Here is a 27,064-nt window from a genome sequence, read left to right on the forward strand (position 1 = left end):
GAAGTTCTTTGTATCTTCTTTTATCTCCAGTGTCCTAAAATTTCATGATGATATTTCTTGGTCTTTTCCATTTACTGCACTGAATGCCTGGTAGGGCCTTTAATCTGAGAAATTGTATCCTGTGGGGAAAATGCCTGAGACGTTTTCTTCTATTACACTTCTTCAATAATTTTGTCTCCTTCTGTTTACTCTTTTGTCTTTTTGGAGCTCATAGTATTCAGATGTAGAATTTACTGGACTAAACCTCTAAATTTTTCAAAAATCTTTTCTCTCACAAATTTTCTCGCTTGGTTAATTAACTAATTAGTTTTTTTTAATTTTAAAACAAATCAACACTTATAGAAAAGTTGCCGATACAGCAGAAAGATTTTTTTCCCCCTACACCTTTGGAAGCAAGCTATGGACACAATTCCATGATATCTGAATGCTGTAGTGTGTATTTACTACCAACAAGGAGATTCCCTCACATAACCACAATACAACATCAAACTCAGAAGATTAATACACATACATGACTACTGTCTTGTTCTCAGATACCAGTCGTTTTTCCAGTTTCCTTAATAAAGTCATTTACAGAAAAGGATCCAGTTCAGAATCATGTGTTGCATTTAGTAATTTCTCGTTAGTCTCCTTCAATCCAGAACAATTTCTCAGTCTTTCCTTTGTGACCTTGATTCTTTTGAGCAGTGTGGATCAGTTATATTGTAGACTTTGCCTCAGTTGGGTCTTGTCTGTTTCCTCCTGGTTAGATTCAGGTCATGCATCTTTGGTAGGAATATCACAGGAGAGATACTTTGTGCTTCTTACTGTATCCTATCGGGTGTGCATGATTTTGACTTGTCCTATTACTGGTGATGCTCTCTTTGATCATTTGATAAAGAAGGTATCTGCCAGGCTTCTCTTCTATAAAGTTTTACTATTTGCCTTTATAATGAATAAGTCTTTTATGGGAAGGAAATTTGAACCTATGTACACACTATGAGTAGAAACTATGAAGAAAAATGGCAAGGAGAAACCCTTGACATGTTGCTCAAGTTACTGATCTATTTCTGCACATTTGTTCCATGTAAAGGTATATAAAAGAATATTTATAACTTCTTAGAATTGAGAAGGCTAAGAAGCTGAACCACTGTTGTATTGTGCTTCTCCATTTCTTCCTCTTCTAATCAGATTTTAGTAAATGTCAATCTTAATCTAAAATTTGACTCTATTTTTAAAACAACTATAGGGTATTGATATATGTACATATGTGTGTTCATACATATGTGTGTTCATTCTGTCTGTTGAGAGGGTCTAGAAGAAACGGACCCTAACAGCAATAAGCACGCCTAGTGCCGACTCTGGTTTTTACATATCATTCTCCAGGAAAAGCTATCAGCAGTCCCTAGAGAACTGGCTCATTCTAGACAAGGTTAGAACAACTACAGGATGGGGACATGGCCAAAGACAGAGGCACCAACTTAAAAATACCTTCACTGGCCAAACCTGGAAAAATTTGAGTAACAAAAATAATGAGCATAGAATAAGATAGATAATATAGAATAGAGTATGATAAATTTCTGTAAGTCCATATTGATATAAATGGATACTTTAACAAATAAATAAGTAATTGGGGGAGAAAAGAAAGCTCCAGCTACTGAATTTGAATGGAAAATGTAGAAGGAATGATGAGGGAAAAAATACCACTTGGCAAGCACCACAGTAATAATTGTTACATGCAAGAACATCAACAGATGACAAAATTAGTTGGTTAAAGTATATTAGAAAACAGAATATTTTGTTCTCCACAATATAGATATAAATTACAAAAGTAACGTTAGAGTGGAAAGCCTGACAAGCACCAGCTTAACCAAATGATTAAAGAGAGCATTGCCAGTAATGAGACACCAACATTGTATGATGCACTGAGAAAGAACATTCCATAAGGTACTCTTTAAAAGTGTCAAAATCATTTAAGAAAAAGAAGAAATGTTAGTCTGCGCCCAAACAGAGGTTTCCACTAACAGGGAACAAAACAGGCAGAGGTTTTGCAACAAGCAAGCCCTCAGTTTCAAAGCGGTGGAGCATCCAGGACTCCATAGAGCTAACCCAGACCTCTTTAACCCAGAACGCAGGACAGTCCAGAGGCAAAGGAAGGGCATGTGATGTGGCATCTGACCCCATCCACAGCCTCACCTCTCACCAGCAGCCTGCTGGAAGGGAGGGCGCTACTGGGAAGAGAGGACAGCTCCCTCCTGTGGAGTTAAAGCTTTATTGTGATCAGGGCTCTTATACAGCAAAAACAAAGCCATAGTGATGGCTTCTGAAGAATGAACAACCAAGTATATCTTTCAATGTGTATTTCATTCATCCATCCATTTACAATAATTTGTTGAAAGTCTGCTATGTGCCTGATACTGTGCTGTTTTCTAGAGATTGAGAAACTCCTGCCCTAGGGCACCTGGATGAGCAAGCCACACCCAAAGGTGCTCTGCAGATGCCTCAGAACTCAAACCTCTCTGGTACTGGTGGTGCCATCCAAGTGAGAAAGAGGGGCGTGGCCAGTAGGTAGCCTAGCAACAGGCCAGTAACATCATCAGGTGGTTAAAATTCCGTGAGAATACTGGCCATAAGAACCCCAACTGCCCCACACAGCGAACTTGCCAGGGGCTGAAAGCCTTTGGCAAGACAAGTGGCGAAGTCCACAGTGCTCATTGATTAGTAAGGAGAAAGAAAGGCTGCCCTTATGGGTGCGGTGCTTCAGCGGGCTGCCCCCCAGAGGGGGCAGACAGTGGATTGTCTAAGGGAAGCACAGGAGGAGGCACGAGAATGCCAGATGCAGAGAATTAAGGTGAAGGTAAGAGCTGCTGAAGACTGAGCTAGCATTGCTGTGAGGCACGGTAGAAAACCTAAAGGTTGTGGCAGAGGAGGCACTCAGGGGAGGGGAGAGAAAGGTGCCATCAGCCCCGGAAATGGAGGAGCTGGGGAAGGATGAAGGGGTGCTGCCAGAGGCACTGACCCCTCCTGTATTGAAAGCATGCCCAGTGGCTGTAAAGAAAATAAAGACCCAGCAGCTGAAAGTTCCCCTAGGAGAGGAGTAGCCCCCTCCCCAGGTCGTGGGGCACTCTATGGACCACCCCTATACTCAGGCTGAGCTGGCGGATTTGGGCTCCCGGTTTACGCAGAAGCCCTCAGAGTCAATATCAGCTTGGCCTCTGCGTCTGTAGGACTTAGGGGTGGATGAAATTGTTTGGTTCGGATCAGAGATGGGAAAGCAGGCATCAATTAGAGAATGCACATCAGACCCCAGGGAATCACTCCCTCCTCATTTGACTTATGGCTGCACTTTGTGCTGTGTGGCCCAATCAGGGTGATCTACCATCCTCTCCAGTTTGATGGCAGACATATGCTGAGCTCCAACAGGTGTTATAAGAGCTAGGCATAAGAAATACCACGTATAATCCAGAGAATTATGGCCCAGATGAAGAGATTTTCACTGCTGAGTTGAGAAATATTGTGCTTCAAATACCTTCCACATCCCTCTTTGGGTCTCTAGGGGTCATTCTTTCCCCTCACTTAGGGCAGCCCATAAGCAAGGTGACATGTACAGTAGCAGACTTAGGAGAGGTTGAAGCAATGAGAACACAAAGACAAACAAGGTCTTCTACTCCCAAGAATAACATAAAGGATCCCATGAAGGTTACGAGGACCCAGATGTGGGTTGATTTAATACTGGCAGGAGCAGATGGAAGGGAAATAGACGGGAAGTCAAATTAGATCTTACTAGAGTTATGGCAACAGCTAAAACCAGAGCAGCAGTTTCAGACATTAAGAACTTCCTTCTGTGTTTGCAAGACTTCCTGCTGGAGAGCGAGCCAACCTCACTGGAGCCCACACAGGAAGATGATTGGGGAACATGGTTTGACTGAGGGGAAGGTCAAGGTTTCTGCCGTTTCTGCCCCGAGAGACCAGGGGAAACAGGAGGCCACATGTTGGAATAGCTATCCATTGGTCTCCTGTGAAGTGAACATACAATGTATCCTAGCTCTGGCAGACACAGGGGCTGAATGTTCACTGATCTATGGTAACCCTGAGTAGTTTCCCCAGGACCCCCACTCTCCTAGCTCGATATGGGGGTAAGGCTATCGGAGTGAAACAAGCCCAAATCCCTTTGGAAATAGGGTGTCTACCCCCAAAAGGGTGTGCTGGGTATATATCTCTTATCCGTGAGTATATTTTGGGGATTGATATCCTGCAGGGTCTATGGCTGCAGACCACTGCAGGTGAGTTTAGACTGAGAGTACATGTTGGGGAAGGCAGTTCTGAGGGGTCATGGTAGGCACCTGCCTATACCTTTGCATGTGCCTCTGTGGGTGACTAATACCAAACAATACAAACTACCTGGAGGACATAAAGAGGTTGGAGAAACTATCCAGGAGGTGGAAAAGGTGGGTATTATAAAGCCTACCCATAGTCCTTTCAATTCTCCAGTATGGCCAGTAAAAAAGCCAGATGGCTCCTGGCATGTGACTGTGGATTACAGAGAACTGAATAAAGTCATACTCCCTATGCATGCTGCTGTCCCCTCTATTGCAGGCCTGATGGATACCCGCAGCCATGAACTAGGAACGTACCATTATGTGGTAGATGTTGCTAATGCCTTCTTTTCCACTGACATCGAGCAGGAAAGTCAGGAACAGTTTGCCTTCACGTGGGAAGGATGGCAATGGACTTTCACCATCCTTCCATAGGGATACCTCCACAGCCCCACCATCTGTCACGAACTTGTAGCCCAGGACATGGCTACATGGGAGAAACCACCAGTGGTGCGGCTGTATCAGTATATTGATGATGTCATGCTCACATCTGATTCTCTTTCAGATCTAGAAGGTGCAGCACCTAACCTGCTACAATATCTACAGGAGAAAGGCTGGGCTGTGAACAGTACCAAGGTTCAGGGACCTGGTTTGTCTGTCAAATTCTTGGGGGTCGTCAGGTTGGGTAAGACCAAAGCTATACCAGAAGCAGTTATAGATAAAGTCCAGACCTTTCCTAACCCTACAACTATAGCATTGCTACGGGAGTTTATGGGTCTTCTAGGCTACTGGAGAGAGTTTATCTCACACTTGGCACAAATTCTGAAGCCCTTATACTGGTTGGTATGAAAAGGCATCAGGTGGGAGTGGGATCAGACTTTTGCATCTGCCTTCACTACAGCTAAATGGGCAATGAAGGCCGTTCAGGCCTTGAGTGTGATAGACCCATCAAGGCCCTGTGAGCTGGATGCACATGTGACTGAAGACGGTTATAGCTGGGATCTCTGGCGGCGGCTTGAACGAACTTGCTAACCTATTGGATTCTGGTCACAACTTTGGAAATGGGCAGAGGTATGTTACACTTTGATAGAAAAACAACTGAATGCCATGTATCACACCTTGCTGGCTACAGAACCCATCACTGGAATGGCCCCGATAAGGGAAATAACCACCAATCCTGTCTTGAGGTGGGTACGAGACTGGATGCAAAAGCCAAGGAGTGGTGTGTCACAAACACCCACACTGGCCAAGTGGAGTTCTTACCCACAGCAGCATAGTGCCCTCTCTAGTAGCTCCTTGAGTGAAGAACTCCAATGCTTATTGGGCTGGTGACATATACTAGTGAAAAGCAGGAAGAATGTGCTTTGGAACCATTAGTAGCAGAAAAGCCCTGTCTGGAGGGAAGAGCCTCTATACTGGAAGATGCATGGTACACAGATGGCCCCAGTCATGGGCAGCCCCCAAAATGGAGGGCCATAGCTTTCCATCCTAAGACTGAGACAATATGACTGGAAGATGGTAAGGAGAAGAGCAGCCAGTGGGAAGAGTTGCAGGCCGTGTGGCTTGTGATCAGCCAGGAGCCCTCCCCTATAGTTGTCTGCACTGACAGCTGGGCTGTCTATTGGGGCTTGACCCTGTGGCTACCAGCCTGGTACCATGCCAACTGGCTGGTTGGTCACCGACCCTTTTGGGGGCAAGAGTTGTGGCAAGACTTATGGGCCTGTGGTCAGACTAAAATAATTACAGTATACCATGTGATGGGTCATTTGCCACTGGCATCCCCAGGAAATGGTGAGGCAGATAAATTGGCCCAGATACATTGGTTAGAAGGAAAGCCTGCCTCTGATGTAGCCCAGCGGTTACATCACTGTTTGTTCCATGTGAGGCAAAAGACTATGTGGGCTGTAGCCCATCGGTGGCTCTTATCTTTGACCTTTGAAGAAGTTAGTGGAGCCTGGCAGGAGTGTGTCATATGCTCCAAAAGGGACTTACACCGAGTTTCACGTCAACATTGGACAATAACTAAGGAGCCTATACCCCTTGTCAGGTGGCAGATAGACTATATTGGGCCTCTGCCTGTGTCAGAAGGATATCGGTATGCCGTGACTTGTGTGGACAGGGCTACTGGACTTCTGGTTGCTTTTCCTACCCGTTGTGCACACCAGCAGAAAACCAAGAGAGGCCTGGAGCATCTCTCTGCTGCCTGTGGCCGACCACAGCTAACTGAGAGTGATCAGGGTACCCATTTTACTGGACATACAGTTAAGAATGGGTGCCACAGCTGGGAATCAAATGCAAGTTTCATGTGTCACACAATCCTACCACAGCAGGCATGATAGAGAGACACAATGGCTTGTCAAAACCTGTACTAACATCAGATACCAATAGTCTGTAGGGTCAGTCAGTCTGGTTATGGACCGTACTATGGTGTTTGAACGAGAGACCCCGAAAGGTAACCCTGAGCCCCACAGACATGATAACACATGGCTGCCTCCCATATACAACTGCCAGTACAAACCAAGGAAGAATCACTGAAGCCAAGTTTCGACCACCAGAATAAAAGCTTCCTGACAGTACCAACTGCACTGAACCCCAGAGATTCCATTGAGTGGACATGGTCTTTGACCTTTTGACACCTGGACCAATGATGGCTGGCTCTCCTGGCACCTTGGAAACAAGGCCTAGAAGCTGGCCTCCTGTGTATTCCTGGAATAATCTCAGAGTGACCCCCAAAGGTCACAGTAGTAAATCATGAATAGCCAGAAGGCAGAGCATCCTACTGGGCAGTTTGTTTGATTGTTATGGCCAGTGCATGCACCTCCAGTAGCACTACATATAGATCCTTAAGTAACCACCAAGGGGAAAGGAGTAAAAGTATGGTCTACTAGACCTGGATGGGACCCTCTTCCTGCTACAGTCCTATCACAGGACCACTCTCTTGCATGTATCCTACTTGATGGACAAGATTGACCTATGTTGTTATCATTAAAACATGTGTCTTATCACCCCTAAGGTCTTTGTGGATTGGGAACTTCGTCTCGCTTGAGGATTATTATACTTTTTGTTATCTGTATCAAAATCTTATTGTATCTTAATTTTTGTTATTATCTCTAAGTTGTTGATATCCTCTGTTGCTGTTGTGGTATCTGGTTATAGTGCTCCAGGTTCCTCACACAGGGTCCACTGCAGAAGATTGAGAGCATGTAGATTGTAAGGCGAGAATCCTGGAGGGGTGGAGTGTGGGGACACTCCCTGAACTTAAACCACCTGATGATGTAACTGGCCTGCTGCTAGTCTGACACTTCCATGCCTTTAGGCAATGAGCTTTTATTGCACCATATAGAGAACTCAGCCCAGTACTCTGGGTGGAGGCAGATATGCTAGTGGTCGACCCACCACCATGATAATAAGCCAGGTAATAAACACTTTCACCTCAAACAATCGTTCTACTGTCATATATTTGGTCACACTGAATTCACAGCGAACTGAAACCCATTGGCCAGAAAGACCCTCACCTCAGATCTTAGAGGTTTGATAGACCTTCTTTTCTTCCAACATAAGATACTCCAGGCCCACTTGCACTAGTTTTTCCTGCTCCACACCTGAAACCAGTCATTTCTAAAAGCCCTTGTTTCCTTAGGAATGGTAGAAGCTAAAATCTGGGAATTTTTATGCACATTCCTTGGATTGATCATTGTTTCTCATCCTGTTTTATGAGCAGAGCTAGGAAATATATGTAATTTTTTAAGATATAATAAATCATGAATTTATACTCTTTCAAATTCAAGGCTAAGGGTTTTTCACGTAATTTTGTCACTTATTATCTGGATCTCTTTCAACTACACCAAAAATCTGGGTTCCTGGAGATACTGACTTAATTATTCACTTACTTTCCCCATGGGTCAAAGACAGCAGTCTACATTTCTATAAATTACTACTGCATTACTATAAATGTTACAATTACTGAAAACATTTTATGTATTACTTGTCATTTTCTTTTTTCTTTTTTACATATAGGTCATAGTAAGGATGTACAAATTACCGTGTTCTCAAATTCCTGAACTAATTCTTTTCTGTGTGTAATCATGACAACTCATTTATTTCTTTTATGCTTTAGAGACATTATTCTACTCCACATTTTCTGTTTCTTATCATAGTTTTCAACAGGATGCATGATTTTTTCTGTTACTTTTTAAGTGCAGTAAGTTTTCCTGTAATTTTAGGTTAGAGGAGTGGGTCAAATAGCCTGTTTTTCAGCTTTGGAGCTCTGGAGTTCTCTCTTCTATTGTTTTCACAAAGTGATTTTTAAAAATAAAACCCTCAGGCTATCTGAGAGCTTTCCTTTTTTTGACCCACCTCTCTTTTATCTGAACTTTTTCTTGTCTTTGTTTCTCTTATTCTGTTCTGCTCAGTTTGGATCCTACTCCTTAAAGTTTTTCTCACAGCAATGTTGGTTTCGAGAGTTTATAGGGCCCAGACGGCTTCAGCACCAATAGACCTTACTGCGTGGCGGTGTTCTTACTCTCAGCCTGAGAATTCAATCCTTGGAGTCCTTCCCAGGCTAGTCTGCTTTCATGCCACTGAGGGCCCTTCTGCTCAGGGCCACCAGAGAAGTCCAGTTGTCTTCTCTCTGTGTCTTTGTGCACAAATGCTGACACCATGTAGGTCTCAGAGCTGTCTGACAAACTAAAGGTTTCGGGGGAAACACTGTCTCTTCATTTTGTTGTAGCTTGGCTTTTCTTTTTTTTTTTTTTTTTTTTTTTTTTTTGAGAGTGAAGACCTGTTAAAGATTTAATTTACGTAGTAATGAGTGAGCCAGCAGAACGATGAAGCTGGTCAGAGTGCTGTGGAAACACAGAAGTATTCTAATCACTGAAAAGTGATGGAATAAGTTTGCTAAATTAGGTGCCAAGCAGAATAATGGCCTCTGCATCTCTACCTGCAAAAGTATTTCCAGTGCTATCAGTTTTCTACAGAGTTAACATCTTACAGATGTAACCCTTATGGTTGTAAAAAAAAAAACCCAACCAATAACAAACAGTGAATCAAATAAAAGGTACATGGCCCTAGAAAATGAGGTAATCCATTGAAAAGCATTCAGGCATCCTTTTTGTCTGATTTCAGGTTGTGGATTTCTAATTCTTTCCTTAACTTTATCACCCTTCTGACATATGCTCTTTCATAGCTTATTTTGGAACACACAGTTTTTTTGTGAACATGTTTTTCTATTATGCTTTTTTTTCCTTTGTAGGTATGTTATTTTTTCCCTATACCTTTCTTCATATGAAAACCTTGTAGATTTCACTGTTCTTCTTTTCTATTGTTCATTATTTTCTAAAATTAGTTTTAGAAAGGAGGACTGACTTGATATATAAATCATAGGACAGGTATTATATTGTATTATATTATGAACTAATACTCATCAAATGGCCAAAGGGAGGCTTGTATTCTCCTTCAGAGCTTTGGGTCAGTAGTCATATATTTCCACATGCTATTGTTAACTTCTTGAATTGGGGAATTATAGTCAGGAAGGAAACTGTTATAAAATTATGGCTCATTCAACACAGCCCAACTGCCAAGAGAATAATGCTATGATTATAATCTCCCTTTCTTCCAAAACGAAGGTATGATGTACAACTATTTTCAAGAATGAACTTGAAATAATGATTTGGTATCATCTTTGTATACTCACAACTTCACTAGGCTCTGGTATAAATTCTTTCCTTTATTCTTTTCTGTTTAATGCCATGAATATTTATGGAGTACCCACAATTTTCTGGGTACTATATTTGACCTTAGAGATAAGACTATATACGAACAGGAAACAATGACCCTCTAACAAAATCATACCTGCACAGATTATAACAGACTGTCCCAAAGTACCAATTGGCATTAGAAGGAGGAGTGAGAGTGGTAGAAGGCTCTTTGGAGGGCTTGATTTGGAGTTGGGTTTTTATGAAAGCAAACATGAACTAGAGAAAACCAACCCATCTATGAATACCAAGAGTTAAAATCAGTTACATGTGAGGAATGATAAACATATTTTTGGAAAGAGTCAAAGAAATATATGAGGAAGAACTAAGGAATGAAGTTGTACAAAGGGTTTATTAGCCACTTACTTGAAAGCTATAAATGATAGATTAAAGAATTTGTTCCTCTCCTGTGAAAATCAACAGAAATAACATTCTGTATTCTTGAATTAATTTTCTGTAGTCCTGCTTTATTTACCTCTGTATTTCAGTCACCTAACATGCCATACACATAGTCGGTATTCAATAAATATGAATAAACAAATGAGGAGATATAGGTCAAATGGATGAAATGAGATTTTGGTCTTAGGGAAGCATGTAACAGTAATTGTCATGGAATGGATCATTAGCTCATGGAATGGATCACTGTCTTAAAGCTGTGATTGCTTATCAAATTTGTCTCTAAGATTTCAGCACTCTTTTATCATGTTGCCTTGCCTAAAATTATTCATTTTAAATGTGAACACAGTATTTACTTTCCAAAGGTATGTTTCAGCTGTTTGTTTCTAACCATAATATTGCCTCTTTCTTGTGGTAGGAAGAATCAAAAGTTACTGTTTAATAATACCGGAATGCTACAATTACTTTTAATTGTAAAAGTAATACACAATATGTTGTCCCTGTGCTAAATTAAAACAATTTTTAAGTTCCCTTTAACCACCTTCATCCTTCAATAATAAGTAAGCAGTTATTATCTGGTGTATTCCAGGTATTTTTCTGTTTATTTATATGCTTTCACACACTGTGTATAATGTTGACTTATACATGATCATACTGTATGTAGCTTGCTTTTTTTTCTCTTTTTATGTCTTATCAATACATCTGCCAGAGATCTACTACATCCCTCTTTGATTGCCATGTAACATTCCAGAGTAGTCAAGTACCATAATCTACTTTATCAGTCCTTCAAAAGAATGGATCTTCGGTGTATTTTCTCTTTTTTCTGACATTAAAAATAATGCTATAGTGTACCTCCTCCTTGGTCATGAAGGAGGGACCATTTGGGACCATTTTCATGTTTCCAATATAGATACCTAGAAGTGGAATTGCTCTCTTGCAAATTTGAGTTTGGATAATACTGTTCATTTGCCTTCTAAAAAGTTTGATAAATTTATACATCTCCATCAGGTTATGATAGTAAACATATCCTACACTCTTGTCAGCTCTGAATTGTATTCATCTTTTCACTTTTTTCCAGTTGTTATGATGACAACTAGCAGAACATCAGTAAAAAAAATAGAGGACTTGAACAACACCATAAACCAATTGAATAAGAGACATATACAGATCACTCTAACCAACAGCAGGAGAATATACATTTTTCTAAATTGCACATAGAACATTCTCCAGGATAGACCATATGGTGGGCTACAAATCAAGTGAGTTTATGAGTTTGAAAAGACTTAACTTACACAAAGTTTTCTCCTGATCACACTGGAATGAAACTAGAAACCATTAACAGGAGGAAAACCGGAAAATTCAACACCCTACTAAACAACCAGTAGGTCAAAGAATAAGTCACAAGGGAAATTAGACAATACCTTGAGACAAATGAAAATGGAAACACAACATTCCAAAACTAATGAGATGCAGTGGAAGCAGTGCTCAGAGGGAAATTTATAACTACAAATGCTTACATTAAAAAGATCTCAAGTCAACAACTTAACACTTTAAGTATCTAGAAGAAGATGGACAAGCTAAACTCAAAGCTAGCAGAAAGAAGAATGAAGATCAGAGCAGACATAATTAAAATGGGAAGTAGAACAACAATAGAGGAAGATCAATGAAACCAAAATCAGTGCTTTGAAAAGATCAATAAAAGTGACAGGTCAGTTGACTAAGAAAGAAAAAAACAAAGACTCAAATTGCTAAAATCAGAAATGCAAATGGACATATTAATACCAATTTACAGAAATAAAAGGTATTATAAGAGAGTACTGTGAACAGTTTTATACTAGCAGATTAGATAATTTAGCTGAAGTGAACAAATTCCTAGAAATGCACAGCCTGTCAAAACTGAATCATGGAGAAAATCTGAGTGTACCTAGAACTAGTAAAGAGATTGGATACATGATCAAAAACATCCTCAAAACAACAAAAAGACCTTGAGCAGATGGTTTCACTGGTGAAGTCTACCAAATACTTAAAGAAGAATTAACACCAATCCTCAGATTCTCCCAAAAACTTGAAGAGGAAGAGCATTTCTTAACTCATTCTATGAGGCCAGCATTACCCAGACACCAAAGCCAGACAGAGATACTACAAGAAAAGGAAACTATAAACCAACATCTCTTCTGAGTATATATACAAAACTTTTCAAAAAAATACTGGTAAAATAGTTGCAGCAACATATTAAGCAGGATTATATACAGTGACCAAGTAAGGTTTATTCCTGGTATGCAAGGATGGCTCAACAAATGAAAACCAGTCAATGTAATAACACCACATTAACAGAATTAAGGAAGGGGGGGGGGAAATACGTGGTTATTTCAGTTGATGCAGAAAAAGAAATATACAAAAATCAAAATATCCTTTCATGATTAAAAAAATCCAGCAAACTAGGAATAGAGAGAAAATAACTCATGGATAAACAAGAGGTGGTATATACATACATTGAAATATTATTCAGCCTTAAAAAGGAATAAGATTCTCATACAAGCAACAGTATGGATGAACCTTCAAAACATTACACTAAGTGCTGTAAGCCAGACACAAAAGGAAAAACATGATTCCTCTTACATGAAATACTTAGAATAGTCAAATCCATAGAGACATAAAGTAGAATAGTGGTTACCAGGGACGAGGGGTGGGGAAAATGGGGAGTAATGGGTACAGAGTTTCAGTTTTGAAAAGATGTCAGAAATTCTGGAGAAGAATAGTGGATATACTTGTATGACAATGTGCACATACTTAATACCTCTGAACCCTACAGTACTGTACCCTTTAAAATGGTCACTTATATGTTACGTGTTTCCTCACAATTTTTAAATGGAATAAAAAGGGGAAAAAGTAATTTGAGTTCTTTTTGTAGTATGGGTATTAACACCTGCTCTATTATGCATATTGCAGAGTTTTTCCAGTCTTTTGCCTTTATCTCTCTGGGATTGTTTATCTAATATTCTTATAGTCAGCCTTTTTTGTTAAATTGTTCATCCTGGTAGGCATTCTTTGGACTATCTTAATCTAAAGAGTCATATTTATTTCAGCCTTATGAAATGTTCTCATTTGTTAGATTATTTTCACCCTCTTACTATCTAATCTTTATTTCTAGAACTTGGATTAGCAAGATTTGGGAGCATGCGGAATTATTTTGTATGTTAACTCTTTAATTCCATCAACCTCTTTAGTCTTTTATGCTATTCTCTGGGAGAATTCTTCAACTTCATCTTCTACCTTGCTAATTTCTCATTAATATCTATTCTGCTATATAGGCTAACTATTGACATTTTCATCTTGACAATTACATTTTAATGTATTATCTCTATAATACCTTTCTGGGTATATCATATTATAATATCTCCTATTTGTTCTGTTAACTAATATAAAATAAGTCATAAATCAAACGAAATTATGCTAGCACCATTACAGACTGTTTAGAGGTTATAAACTCACTTTTGGACTTTTTTAGTTAGTTGTGTGACTTTGTGTAGATTATATAACCATTCTAAGCTTGTTTTCTGTATTTAATGATAAAATTTTAATCTCAAATGAGATTCTTCTTCTCAGCTCCCCAGCACACTGGGCCTTCATTCACTCATTTATTCATTCATTCCTGTGTTATTGAGCTCCCACTATGTGCCAGTCACAGAGAACAAAATAGTCTTTGACCTCATGGAGCTTACCTTCTAGTGGGGGCCATAGATTATGTTTGTCTGTACTAGCAATTTGTAGGGGAGACATGTATCCTATTGTTTGCATACATTTCCTTCCCATCTCCTTGAGGCCGAGGCTCCTGCAGGTTGTTAGGCAAGGAGAGAGGCCTGAGAAATAGGATAAAGTCTCTTTACCTGACTAAATGAGATTAATGATCCTTTTCTTTGTTGGCTGTAACTTCTGTTCCAACTTGTCCTGCATGGGTCAATGAGAGCAATGACTCCACCAAACCCTGCTGATGGGGGATCCATTCTTGTGGAACACCCCTGGGTATTGGTAGGCCATTGTGAGATTAGCCACGTTTTGGATGACATCTAGCAAGTAGCATACCTTCCAGCCTTCCAACACTTGCTGCTCTTTGACTACCCTGCAGGAACTATCCCAGCAAGTCCATATCCCCAGTCTTCTCTCTATCCTCAGAATAGCAGAGCCAGAAACAATATAGGGTCCCTGCCATTACCTACAATAGAAAGTCCCTTGAGCATGTAACTCTTGTTGGCTTATTCTGTGTTTATTCTCATAGATTTCCGGACTGTCTTTTGAGGAAACTATAGTTTTACGACCTGCACTCATTCTTTAGGCTGTGTGTATGCATCATAATGCTGTTAACAACAATTCACAACAAAATAAACACTAGCAACACCATTATGGGAGCCCCATTTGGGTGACATTAGGATGGGTCTCTCTTCCCTTCATCACCTCCAAACACTGGGTTGGCAGACCAGCAGATCCGGGTGCAACACCAGCTCTCAAAGAACTTTGTCTTTAAAGTGTGTTTGGTGACAGTGCAATGTTTAGGTTCTTACTTACCAAACCAAGATGATTTAAATGGTCCAGCTGATCCTCTACAGAAAAACTGCTTTTGGTTGTAGCTCACATGTGCCAAATCCTAACCTGTACTGCAGAAGTGAGAAAAATTTGACCCAACCTTATAGGTGATCCATGAATACTAATCCATATCACTTTCCCACAAAAGCTTTCTGTATATTTTTTCTCAAACAGTGTATATGTATCCTGAATTGGTAGTGAACCATATCCAGTATTAACACCTTTATATTTTCATCACACTTTTTATGTTATTCATTAAAATTTTTCTTCTGAAAAGTTTGTGTTGTGTCTGGCAAACATTCTGCACACACATCCTGTTAGTAAGGCAATAAAGTTAGTATTGGACCCCGAAAAGCATGTGAAAAGTACGAAGGTGTCCTCCACCCGAAGCCCTGTATTTCCCACTTTAGTACCATTCTTTCCTACCAAGACATTTTAAGCGTGTTGTATCTACAGACTGAGCTAGCCGGTCGCTCTTACGAAGACATTTTAGACTAGAACTCTTTAAGAATAACATACCTTGTGAAGAAGTGAGATTATAGATGAATTTCTAAAGGTTAAATACAGAATGTATTTAAACACCAATACTACTGAACATAATATCCTGCTGATGCCGGGGTTCTTGTTCCCGAAGCCAAAGAATGAGCTTCACAAACACTCAAGGTATGAGAGCAAGGTATAGCCCATTGTTTAGAAATAAAGTGAGATAATAGAGCTCCTGGCTCACACCAGGAGAGGACAAGAGAGCCCTTTGTGGTGTGTTGTGTAGGGGTTTTTAAAGGCAGTTGAGGATTTTTCAAGAACATGAAAAAAACTTACTGGTGTGGACTTGCATCACCTGCCCTGTCCTCAAGGTCGGCTGGATCAAAGTCTGATTGTTAGGGCTGACAGCGGAGCCACGGGTTATGCTGATACCCTTGCAGAACACTCAAACATTCCAGGCCAAGTTGCTTCTGGCCTTTTAACCTTTAACTGATCTCACTGAAGGTGTCTATATTCTTAGGTATCTTTCCCCAGAGAATTAGTGTGACCGTCACTTTGCATAATGCTTAACAGAAGTTTCAGTGGGGACTTCTTTGCTCATTGTTACATTGCTCTGACTGTAAATACTGTGCCATGCTTTTCCTGGAGGCCATCACCCTACTCTGACTACATCCAGAGTCCCTGTCTCACTGCCACCCTAGGGAGGCTGCATAAGCAAAGTCTTTATTAGTTTCAGAAAGGTGCTTTAAATATATTTACATTTAATTATCTAAATCTAAATTCTGTAGTTTTAATTTTAAATATCACATAATGTTGAGTTACAGGGTATTAGTTGTACAATACCTGATACTATAAAGGTAAGGATTTCAAAAATTCCTTTCCTCCCAGCTAAACTAACTTTTTCCTTTCAAATTCGGTGGGAAGAGTACCTTTCCAAAGACTTTTGAATTGAAATTAAATGTTTTGTGATGTACTAGGAAGTCAAATTTGTTATGCTTTAAACAGGGAAGAGAAATTAACCTCTGTTTACAAAAAGGAGAACACAACTTTCTGACAACTGCTTTGTTTCTACTTAATATTGGCCTGTCTTCCTGTGAGGTAATTGCATCTCCATTCATCCAGAGGACTCTGTACTGTCTTTACTGAATAGAAAGGAATGCCTCATACTGGACCTTCTGCCCATGTGTGTGTCACCTCAGGCTTGCACAGAAGTGTGTTATAAAGGCAATCACACATGTCTCTGGCCACACAGTGTGCATTTTTACTGTATATCTTGAAGGTTTCTTTCTCAATCTGTTTAACATTTCCACTTTAGTGACTTTATATTCAAAGTGTTAATTATTTTGGCAGAGCTGGGTTGGTCTACAGCTCCGCCTCTTAAGTCTTCAAAGGCCTGAATTCTCTGCTCATCTTCAAAAGTCTCCTTACTTTGTAGGTCAGTCTTTTCTGTTAAGTCTGTATACCCTGAGGGGCTTTACTGAGCCTAATTGCTTCTTTGAGTAATCAAGACACTTAAGTCTCTTTCCAGAGAATGTTAACTCTTTCTGCCAGTTTATTCTTGAATTATTCTAAGAGGATTATTTTTATTCAGTTTCCTCACCCCTGCTCACTTTTTTATGTGACATTAGTCATATCAAAGAAGTTTGAGGAAAAAAATGTCATCTGTCATTTTTAAATGGTAGTTTTTACTTTTAAATGATAATTTTAATGTAATTTTTAATTATATTTCCTTCTGAAGTCTCATCAAAATCATTTTTTCAAGAATGCCACAGTTGTCAAAGGCATCAAATACAAATAACTTTACTGCGCAAACATTATAATCATAGGACTGTTTTGTGATCAGCCTTCTTGATTTCACTAGCTGTATGAGTCATGTAATGGTATACGTCCATTTTCCTGCCCGTAAGAGAAGAATAACGCAGTTTGTAAAGTTTGAGATCCTTGGACAATAAGAAATGTTTGCTATACTGCTATTATTTTTGAAACAATACATATAGAATTATAACTACTCTGAATTTGTGTTAAGTTAATGAGTAAAATGTATGAGTGAGGCTCTAATTATTTATAAATCCCAACCTTTACTGGGAAGTGGGGATAACACATCCTGTGTTCCAAGCACTGTTCTGAGCCCTTTCGGCATAACTTATTTAATCTTCATAACAACTTCATAAGAGAAGTTTCAGTACTCACTCCTTCCTACAGAGGAGAAAATGGACGCCCAGGGTATTTTCCTGCAAGTGCTGGAACCAGGGCTGGAGCCCAGCCGTCCGGACTCCTGAGCACTACCTTGGCCACCGTCCTGCCCTGCAGAACACTTCCCACGACAGGGTCCTCCCTGCCTTCAAAATGACCATTCCACCATCAGACGTGTGCAATTTAGGATTTGCTTTAAAATACTCCACGAGGGGCAGAGATGAAACAGATTATTTCCCAGAAACTATTAAAGCTGAATGATAAATACATGGGATCCATTCTGCTCTTCTCCACTTCTGTGTACGTTTCAAATTTTTCATAATAGTGTGTTTTTTTTTGTTACTCTCTCTGTTAAACTTAAAAGACCTATAGAGTTCTAGAAGGTCATTTCATTAATTTTAGTTTTCCTTGTGTTTAATGATAATTTTTGGTATGTTCTTTGTGATACTCTGGTATTTAATTGGAATTTCTTGCATGTTTTATTTTTTTATAAATTATTGCTACTCAATAGTGTTTTTAGTATTATAACAATGAAGAAAACATTCATTTTCAGAATCCCATAAAATTCTATACTTCACAATATGTAAATACTAGCTTTTGAGAGGGCTCAGTTTTGTCGAAACTTGTTTAAAATCATTATACCTAAACACACATTTAGTATAACCTGATTTTGTTTTTACAGGAACCAAGCAATAAAAGAGTTCGACCTTTAACTCAAGGTACATCCTTGGCAAATTTAATCTCTCCTGTGAGAAATGGAACAGCCAGATGCTTTGGTCATACAGTACAGGTAAGGGGGAATGGGGCTGGAGGTGAGTAATGTAGTGAGGAGGCTTTTTTCTAAAAAGCCTAAAATTGGTATTTTTTTCCTTGAGGTGTACAAACAGGTTTGCACTCTTACTAAACATAAATATCCCTTTGGAATATGCTGACAATAAATATTAGAACAATATCTAATCTCACTATATTAGTTTACATCTTCTATCAAAGCATGATCTTGGATAGCTTTTATTTCTAAAAAGTAGTTTTGGCTGATAATATTTTACAATGATAGATTGAAGCTTGGATAAATGCCTGGAGAAATTCTCTGAATTTTGTTTTCTAATTTGTCTATTTTTTTTTTTAAGAAAAAAAAAGAATAATTACTGTGTCCTCCAAAGCTGTTCTCTTTTGTTCACCTCTTTTATTCTTCTGTTTAGCCATTTAGTCATCATGGTGACAGCAGATCCCCAGCTTCTGCCCAAAAGTCATCACGCAGATCGACAGTTCCAACACCTGCCAAAAGGAGAAGTAGCGTCCTGTGGTCAGAGACGTTAGGTGTCAACATGAGAGAGTCTTTAACTGCCAAAGAAATCAAACGTCAGGAGGTAAGCTGCCATTCAGTAGCGAGACCAAATATATTGGCTTACACTAAAAAAAAAAATAGTACCTGTTTTTTAAATAGCTGTTTTGCTAGAAGATTAGCAAACTAATGCCTAAGGCAAAATCAACTTGCATTTATGTATTTGCCAGTAATTCCTAATAAATGCTAAGCAACACTTTGGTGTGGTTCATCGGATTGAACTCTTCTTGATGGGTTTAAGATATAAAACATAGGGCACTATATAAAATATTGAGACTCCATTCGGAATTTGTTTTCAGACTGAGACACTTTAAAAAGGACTGTTTGAAACATCAGTTAAATAATGGTGAATATCTATTGTACATAATTTTCCTTTCTCAGAGGAAGGGATGGTGACTTATGATGTCTGCTCCATTTTTTTTAGGCAATATATGAAATGTCCCAAGGTGAACAGGACTTAATTGAAGATCTCAAACTTGCAAGAAAGGTCAGTGTGTAACTTTTTATCATACACTCTGCTTTTTAGAAATTATATTGAACAAATTCAAACATAGTTTTCTTTTTAGAAGCAGAAAGTACTAGTGAATAGTTTTTTTTACATGAGCTTTATTAGACACATCTTCAAATATAAATATAAGTGAGAGAGTCTTTTAGGGGGATTAGCAAACATATACTTTAATTTTTCTATGTTTTACAGTAGAATCCACAGTGACGTTTGTACAGTTACTCAAACTTGCATTCAAGTACAGATCTCTCATAATGTCTTCTTTGCTTCATCTCTCTGTGTGACGCATTTCTCCCCCTCTGGTAGGCCTACCACGACCCCATGTTAAAGTTGTCTATCATGTCAGAAGAGGAACTCACACATATATTTGGTGACTTGGATGCTTACATACCTTTGCATGAAGGTGAGATATGCTACTTAATTTTCTTTAGAATCTTGAACAGCAGGAATACAAGTAAGTTTAAATCTAAACTTCTAATTTAGTGCTGAATTATTTTTAAAATAAACCTGTTCTTGTTATTTCTTCTTTCTTTTGCTTCAGATTTGTTGGCAAGAATAGGTGAAGCAACGAAGCCTGATGGGAGAGTGGAGCAGATTGGTCACATTCTTGTGAACTGGGTATGTAGTGAGTATTTTACTCCAGAGAGTTTTTCACAAGTACATGCCACACTTGTCATTGTAACGAATATCAGAACCACTTGATTCAGGAACTGGATTATAAAAACAGATAAACAAGGCATTAAAATTGAACAAATTTTTGTAGCTATAAAAACTTACAGTCTCTGTTTAAAAACCTACTTCATGAATGATACAGTTTTGCTTTAAAAATATGTTCCTCCTTGTACAGAATTCTCACATTATATGCAATTAATTTTCTCCTTCAGTTAATACTTGAGTGCCTGCCAGATGCTTGGCACTGTTGTGGGAGGGATCACTGGGAATTGAGAGATAAAAGGCAGTCTCTACATGAATAATCTAGTGAGGGACAGTCCAGTAAAGAAACAGTCTGAAGGTTGGTGATGAAGGTGATACAGGAAGGCTATGGTGTCCTGGGACTAGAGAAGACTAGCATCTAACTAGCTGGGGAAAGTAAAAGTCATGAGTGTTTGGTTGAATTTAGCTAAATTAGGGAAATGAGAAAAGGGTGTTTGGTGTTGGCCCAGAATACTCTACTCCCCCTAATATCACCTGCAGGACAGTGCTCACAGCTTGTCAGCTTTCCAGAACAGCTGTGAGCTTTATGTTTCATGTTCACAAGCTTACTAATGGACTGACCATAGCAGGAACTTACCGTACTTTGTTTTCTCGTGTCACTCTTCAGTTGCCAGGCTTGAATGCCTACGAAGGCTACTGTAGTAACCAGCTGGCAGCCAAAGCTCTTCTTGACCAAAAGAAACAGGACCCAGGAGTCCAGGACTTTCTCCAGCGATGTCTTGAGTCTCCCTTCAGCCGAAAACTAGATCTGTGGAGCTTCCTCGATAATCCCCGAAGTCGCCTAGTCAAATACCCTTTACTGTTAAAAGAAATTCTTAGACATACTCCAGAGGACCACCCTGATGTTCAGCTTCTGCAGGAAGCTGTAAGTAGTCCAACTAATGATTCTTGTGTTTTCCAAATTTATTCATTAGTTGTCTAGAAAGTTATGCAGTGCTACTGTCAGTTATGCATAGTGACTCAGCATCGGGAGGTGTTTGGTGGATGTTTTAAGCACCCCATATGCTCGTGCACCACACACTGTAATAAAGAGGCAGGACACAATCTGTATTTATATTCTAATCAAAAGACTGGATTCTGGTCTTACCACTTCCACTAGCTAGCTGGAGAACTTTGGGCAAATTACCTAATTAGGCTGAAACTGTTTCTTCATCTGTAAAATGAAGGGACAGACTGAATTAACTGATTTCAAGAGTCCCTTCAAGCTTTAAAATTCTATCATTTTGATGTGGTGTTTTAGCCCTATAGGGAAACTGACATTATTATGAAAAGGCTCCATCAGTTTTCTGATAATTTTTAGGTATTGATAATACAAGGAGTTCTCTCCAATATCAACTTGAAGAAAGGAGAATCAGAATGTCAGTATTACATCGACAAACTGGAGTATCTGAATGAAAGGCAGAAGGATCCTCGAATTGAAGCAAGCAAAGTATTGCTTTGCCACGGGGAGCTGAAGAATAAAAATGGACATGTAAGTGTATCTTAGAACTAATAGGAAATGAACCATTGCTTCCCTTTCTCACCCAGTTAGTTTCCACATAGATTATGAAGCAGGTTGTAAAATAAACTCATCAAATAGTGAAAGAAGGTTACTGGTTTTTGTTCTTTGTTACCAGCTTTCATAATGCAAACATTTGGTTTCTGTCTTTGCAGAATAACTTAAATGTCTCTGGAGAATCAATAATATTTTACTTTTTAGTTTTGGAGCATAAATCAATTTGGCTAGCAGTTTTCTGAATAAATTATTAGTTCCATGTTTCATAAAAAAATAACATATCCATCAGAAGATTTTTCTGAAGAGTTGGTAGTGATGGAAGTAGTTTTACAGCAGACTACCGGGAAGCAAACTTACTTTTAGAATTTTAATTGAAAAAGTACCTGCCACAGCCGAGTATAAGCATGAGTGGTACTTTTCTTTCATTATTTGCTTTTCAGAAGCAAGATTAATAAGTTGAGGTTCTTTTTGCAAAAAGATGAAATCTGACATCTCTGATTTATACTGTGAGTCCCAGCTGTTCTATAAAGACTTAAATTTGTGTGGGACAAAGCAGAACCATTAACATTTTTACAAGCTTGCATTGTTTAAATCCTTACTTTGTTAGAAAATTTTGGTGTACAATCCTGGTCTTTCCAGTCATGTTCCTACTGATAGGTCTTTGTGGGGTGCAGTGTTTACTCTGCTGCTACCTCATCTAATGTTATATGCCAATAAAATGTTTTTATAGTCTGAGATTAGACAGGCTCTCCAAGCAGAACATGCATAGCCTTAGAATCCTCCTCTTTCTGAGGTCATCTACAAGGGGAATCTGAAATAAATGTGATGAGATCAATCATGTCTAAATTCCAATTACTTAAAATCACAGGGTTCCTTCCACATGTAGGAAGTATTTGTTTCTCATTTCTGCAGAAATTTTACATTTTCCTGTTTCAAGACATCTTGGTTTTGACTCGGGCTGTTACACGAAATGAACGTCACTCTTACCAAGTTTACCGACAACCAATCCCCGTACAAGAGCTGGTCTTGGAAGACCTGCAGGATGGAGATATGAGAATGGGACGGTCCTTTCGAGGGGCTTTCAGCAGTTCACATATAGGTAAAGATAGAAATTGTAAAATTGTTTAAATTAACAAACTCAGAACCTAAGTGAATTTAGTTTTAATCTTTAAAAATTCTGTCTCAGATTAAAATATAAGATACATTAAAAAATTCACACAGTTCAGCACCCCAAAAAAATCTGATTTAAAAAATGAGAACCTGAATGGAGATTTTCTGAAGATGTACAGATGGCCAACAGACACATGAAAAGATGTTCCGCATCACTAATCATCAGGGATGTGCAAATCAAAACCACATGAGATATCACTTTACACTAGTCAGAATGGCTAGTATTAAAAAACAAACAAATAACAAGTATGGGCAAGGTTGTGGTGCACTGCTGGTGAGAATGTAAATTGGTGCAGCCTCCGTGGAAACAGTATGGAGGCTCCTCAAACACTTACAGAGAGGAATACCATATTACCCAGTAACTCCACCTCGGACACTTACCTGAAGAAAACAGAAACACTAATTCAAAAAGATATGTGTACCCCTATGTAAACTGCAGCACTATTTACAATAGCCAAGATATGTGTCCATCAATAGATAAATGAATGAGGAAGATGTGGATACATGGGCAATAACTAGGCCATAAAAAAGAATTAAATCTTGCCATTTGTGACAGCATGGTTGGTCCCAGAGGATATTGTGCTAAGTGAAAAAAGAGAAAAACAAATACCATATGATTTCACTTCCATCATACAGTATCTGAAAAACAGACAAAACAGAAATAGGCTATTCAGACAAAGAATAGGTGGTTGCCATGGTGGAAGTGGGGTAGTAGGCAAAATAGGTGAAGGGAATAAACAGGTGCAAACTTCCAGTTACAAATTAGTCACAGACTGAAGGTACAGCATGGGGAAAATAAAAGAGAATTGTGTCTCCACACAAAAAGTTATAAATGAAAGGATCCCATTGTCCTATAGCTGTAGCTGTCATCAAGTTGTGCTCTGACATCAGTAGGTGCATCTAATAAATAATGTCCTAAGGCTTTATTTAATGCCTCCACCTAACAAGTGTACACATACAGAAATTCCAGCACCCACACTTAGATTATATGACCACCTCATCTACACAAACTGTTTTTAAGTCTGATTTCCTTTCTTTTTTCCAATTTTTTTCCTAGCCAAAAATATCTTTAGAGTTGGCTTCCAAGACCCCTCTTCAGACCAGTCTCACACTCTGCAAGCCAATGATGTGTTCCACAAGCAGCAGTGGTTCAATTGTATTCGAGCCGCCATAGCCCCTTTCCAGCAGGCCACCAGTCCAGCCGAGCTGCAGGGTTTGCCCGGGTTCCATCAGGAGTGTATCAAGAACAACCCCTCTGCTGGGAATGTCAAAACCCAGAGAAGGACATCTACAGCATCCAGTGTGACTCAGGTTGAAGTTGATGGGGACGCTTCAGTGTGTGTCTCCCCTGCATGCACCACAGACAACATGAAGAGTGTCAGAGTTCACCAAGCACAGCCTGGCTTCCCAAAGCCAAGGGACAAATCTCCATTGGGTGGTGAATGGAAAGAGACTTCAGTATAAAGGAATTTCTGTGTATTACTGGTACAGAGCGTGTATATTTATAAATGTATACAGTTTGGGTTTTCTTGTGAGCATGGGAGCGTTGCAAGGTTACTTAATACTAGTCTTAACATTTTCAGTTTTTGTTTTTGTGTTTTTTTAATGGCAGCTAAAGATACATATACAGATTACTGTTAAAACTGCAACCTTTTTCTAAAGATACATTCTCATAATTTGGAACATGCAAGCCTGGTAATTTTAATCAAATGAAATATTTATGGAATGGGTTTCTTCTTCATTCTAAATTCATCAGGACTTTCCAATAACTACCTATTGTGATATTTACAATAGCTACCAAACCTTAAAATTTTGCAATTACTGGGATTTTATCAGTGTTTCTTTGATAAACTGCATGTGCAGAATTTGAAATTTTAACATTGGCTCCTAAAATCTACACAAAATACAGGTGTGTAATACATTAGAATTTATACTGAAACACAAGTTCCTTTTGAAACAAAGTATAAAACTTTATACAGATTTTCCATTTTATCAACTGGAATACTTTATACTAGTTTTTGTCACTACACATTCCTCATTTTCATTCACTTAAACTGCCAATTGTTTATTTTTTTATTATAAAGTAGTTTTTAGTATTTGCTTTATTTTTTTTTTACTTTGACACCTTTTCAGATTGGTAGCCTTTATTTTTCCCCCTTGATAAAAATGTACATATGTTTAAAATCATATTACCTTTATCAACTGAAACCAAGCCATACTGTTTTTGAGCCAATGAAGAACATTGTGACTTTTCCGGTGTAGCATTGCAAGGTGGTGAACACACATGAACTGACGCGGTGTATTCTGGACGACTGAAAGAAAACCACCTGAAGGGTTTGGTTGAGAGCTTTAGTGTTGTCTGAAAAGCAGGAGCGGAGGCAGTTGGCTGTTAATACATAAAAACAGGGAAAAAGAGAGTAGTTTGGTCTTAAGGTAAAAATGTCTGGTTGTGCTATAACATGCAAGAAGATAGTAAAAGCTAAACTTGAGGGTGTATAGTAAGTTATAGAAGGCTTGGGGGAAGTGAATTTTATTTGTGTTGGTTTATAATACCTGCAAATAATGAGTTTGAAAAGAAGCAGGTGTGTTGAAAATCTGACCATATTATATCAATTTTGGTGGATTTATTTATAAGAAGGAAAAAGTAATGAATGTTCTACTGTAAAATGTTACTGTTCAAATGAGATCATAGTCTTTAAGTGAAGGACTAAGTGCTCTGTGTCATAGCAGACTTATAATGTGGATCATTCAAGGAAATGTTGACTATTCTGTGAACTATATTTGGGCAGCACAAGTTAAAATGGAGAAAGATTGTAAATAGATCAGTCCAAATGACTTCTCTGTAAAAATGAATTATACAGTTAAAAAAGCACACACATAATCAGCCCTTAAAAGCTTCTTGACTGGTGGATGTTTGGGAGACATGTGCTAGAACGTGTTGGTATGGCAAAGGAGGTCATGCCAGGCCTCACAAGGGTTTAAAAATCATAAATACTTAAACCTTTGAAATTCACTGGTGAGTAAGAGAAAGATTCAATTAAGTAAAGTTTTGTGACTTATGAAACCATTTCGAAAGCAGTATAGTCAGAAAGAGCAATCAGATTGAAGAGGGGTGAACATCTAGCCACTTTCTGGATACACTTGTAAATCTAATAGCAAAGCATCCTGATTTGACTAATTTAAGGTTTTAATTTAGGGATCTCAGGTTTCTGAGTTTGGATATTCAAAGTCAATTGTGTAGATGATACCAATGTTCTGATCAGAAGAATCAGAAAGCAAGTTTCTAACCATTTCTAGAGATGTTATATAGATTATCATTCCAGAATTACCTTGATCATCTTCTAAAGTTACATAAGCACGTAGAATGATGATGTATCAAAAATATTCCTTTCATTCACTCAAGGGAGAAATTAAGACCCAGAAACGCAGTGATTATATGGAATGAACATTCTTCAGAAATTGCATCTGTATTTGAGAACATTTGATGATCTGGCCCATAGTTCTCTAATCTGTTTGGGCATCAGAATCACCAAGGGTGCTTCAAGAAAAGGTCTCAGGGCTTCATCCCCCTACACACCCCCATTTCACTGAGTCAGTAGCTTGGGGGTAGGAAGCAGAGGGCTGTTGATTCATATATGTAAACATTCCATCCTTGGGTCTACATCTGGTAATCACTGACTTAGCCAACAGCCATTATTGCACCCTTGTCAAACCACGTCAGGGTAACCAAACTGAGCAGGGGAAGGTTTTCCTCACAGCAGTCGCCCAGCCAATCAGTGAAGAAGGAATGACAGAACATCATTTTGTAAGCCCTCAGGAACACTTGGACCTAGGTGTTGATTCATATGGAACATGAGACACGACGTGCCTCCTGATGCAAGTGCACACTGCTACCTAAGCAGTCTTGCCAAGAAAATCACCCTGGATTGCATCTGCAGGAAACTTGAAGACAAATGACATTATTTCTTCAACAAAATAAAACCATAAAAGAGAAACATCTATGACTTAGCAGACATACCAAACAATTGCAATGTATGGACTTGGCTCCTAAAAGAAAGTTTTATATAAAATAAAACAATCCAAAAGTACTCAGTATTGACTGGATATTTGCAGTCCAGTAGTTAGTTTTCATGTGTG

At 38.9% G+C, this 27,064-nt stretch overlaps 1 protein-coding gene across 1 annotated transcript; it reads left to right on the forward strand.

Moving 5' to 3' along the window:
* Positions 1-893: 893 nt before the first annotated feature.
* LOC108406903 (neuroepithelial cell-transforming gene 1 protein) lies at positions 894-27,064 on the forward strand. Its single transcript, XM_073229419.1, has 10 exons — positions 894-2,836; positions 18,384-18,491; positions 18,901-19,068; positions 19,468-19,530; positions 19,855-19,951; positions 20,090-20,166; positions 20,870-21,127; positions 21,563-21,733; positions 22,670-22,856; positions 23,985-27,064. Exons 1-10 carry the CDS (start codon positions 2,726-2,728, stop codon positions 24,389-24,391), a joined length of 1,647 nt encoding a protein of 548 aa, XP_073085520.1. The 5' UTR covers positions 894-2,725; the 3' UTR covers positions 24,392-27,064.

The sequence above is a fragment of the Manis javanica genome, chromosome 2, assembly GCF_040802235.1.
Source record: "Manis javanica isolate MJ-LG chromosome 2, MJ_LKY, whole genome shotgun sequence".
NCBI classification, from domain to species: domain Eukaryota; kingdom Metazoa; phylum Chordata; class Mammalia; order Pholidota; family Manidae; genus Manis; species Manis javanica.

Excerpts from the sequence above, each read along its gene's own strand:
- LOC108406903 (XM_073229419.1), top strand. The coding sequence starts at position 2,726 with ATGGGTGCGGTGCTTCAGCGGGCTGCCCCCCAGAGGGGGCAGACAGTG. Across the intron at positions 2,837-18,383 it reads TGCAGAGAATTAAGGTGAAG|GAACCAAGCAATAAAAGAGT; the intron begins GTAAGAGCTGCT and ends TTGTTTTTACAG. Across the intron at positions 20,167-20,869 it reads GTCACATTCTTGTGAACTGG|TTGCCAGGCTTGAATGCCTA; the intron begins GTATGTAGTGAG and ends GTCACTCTTCAG.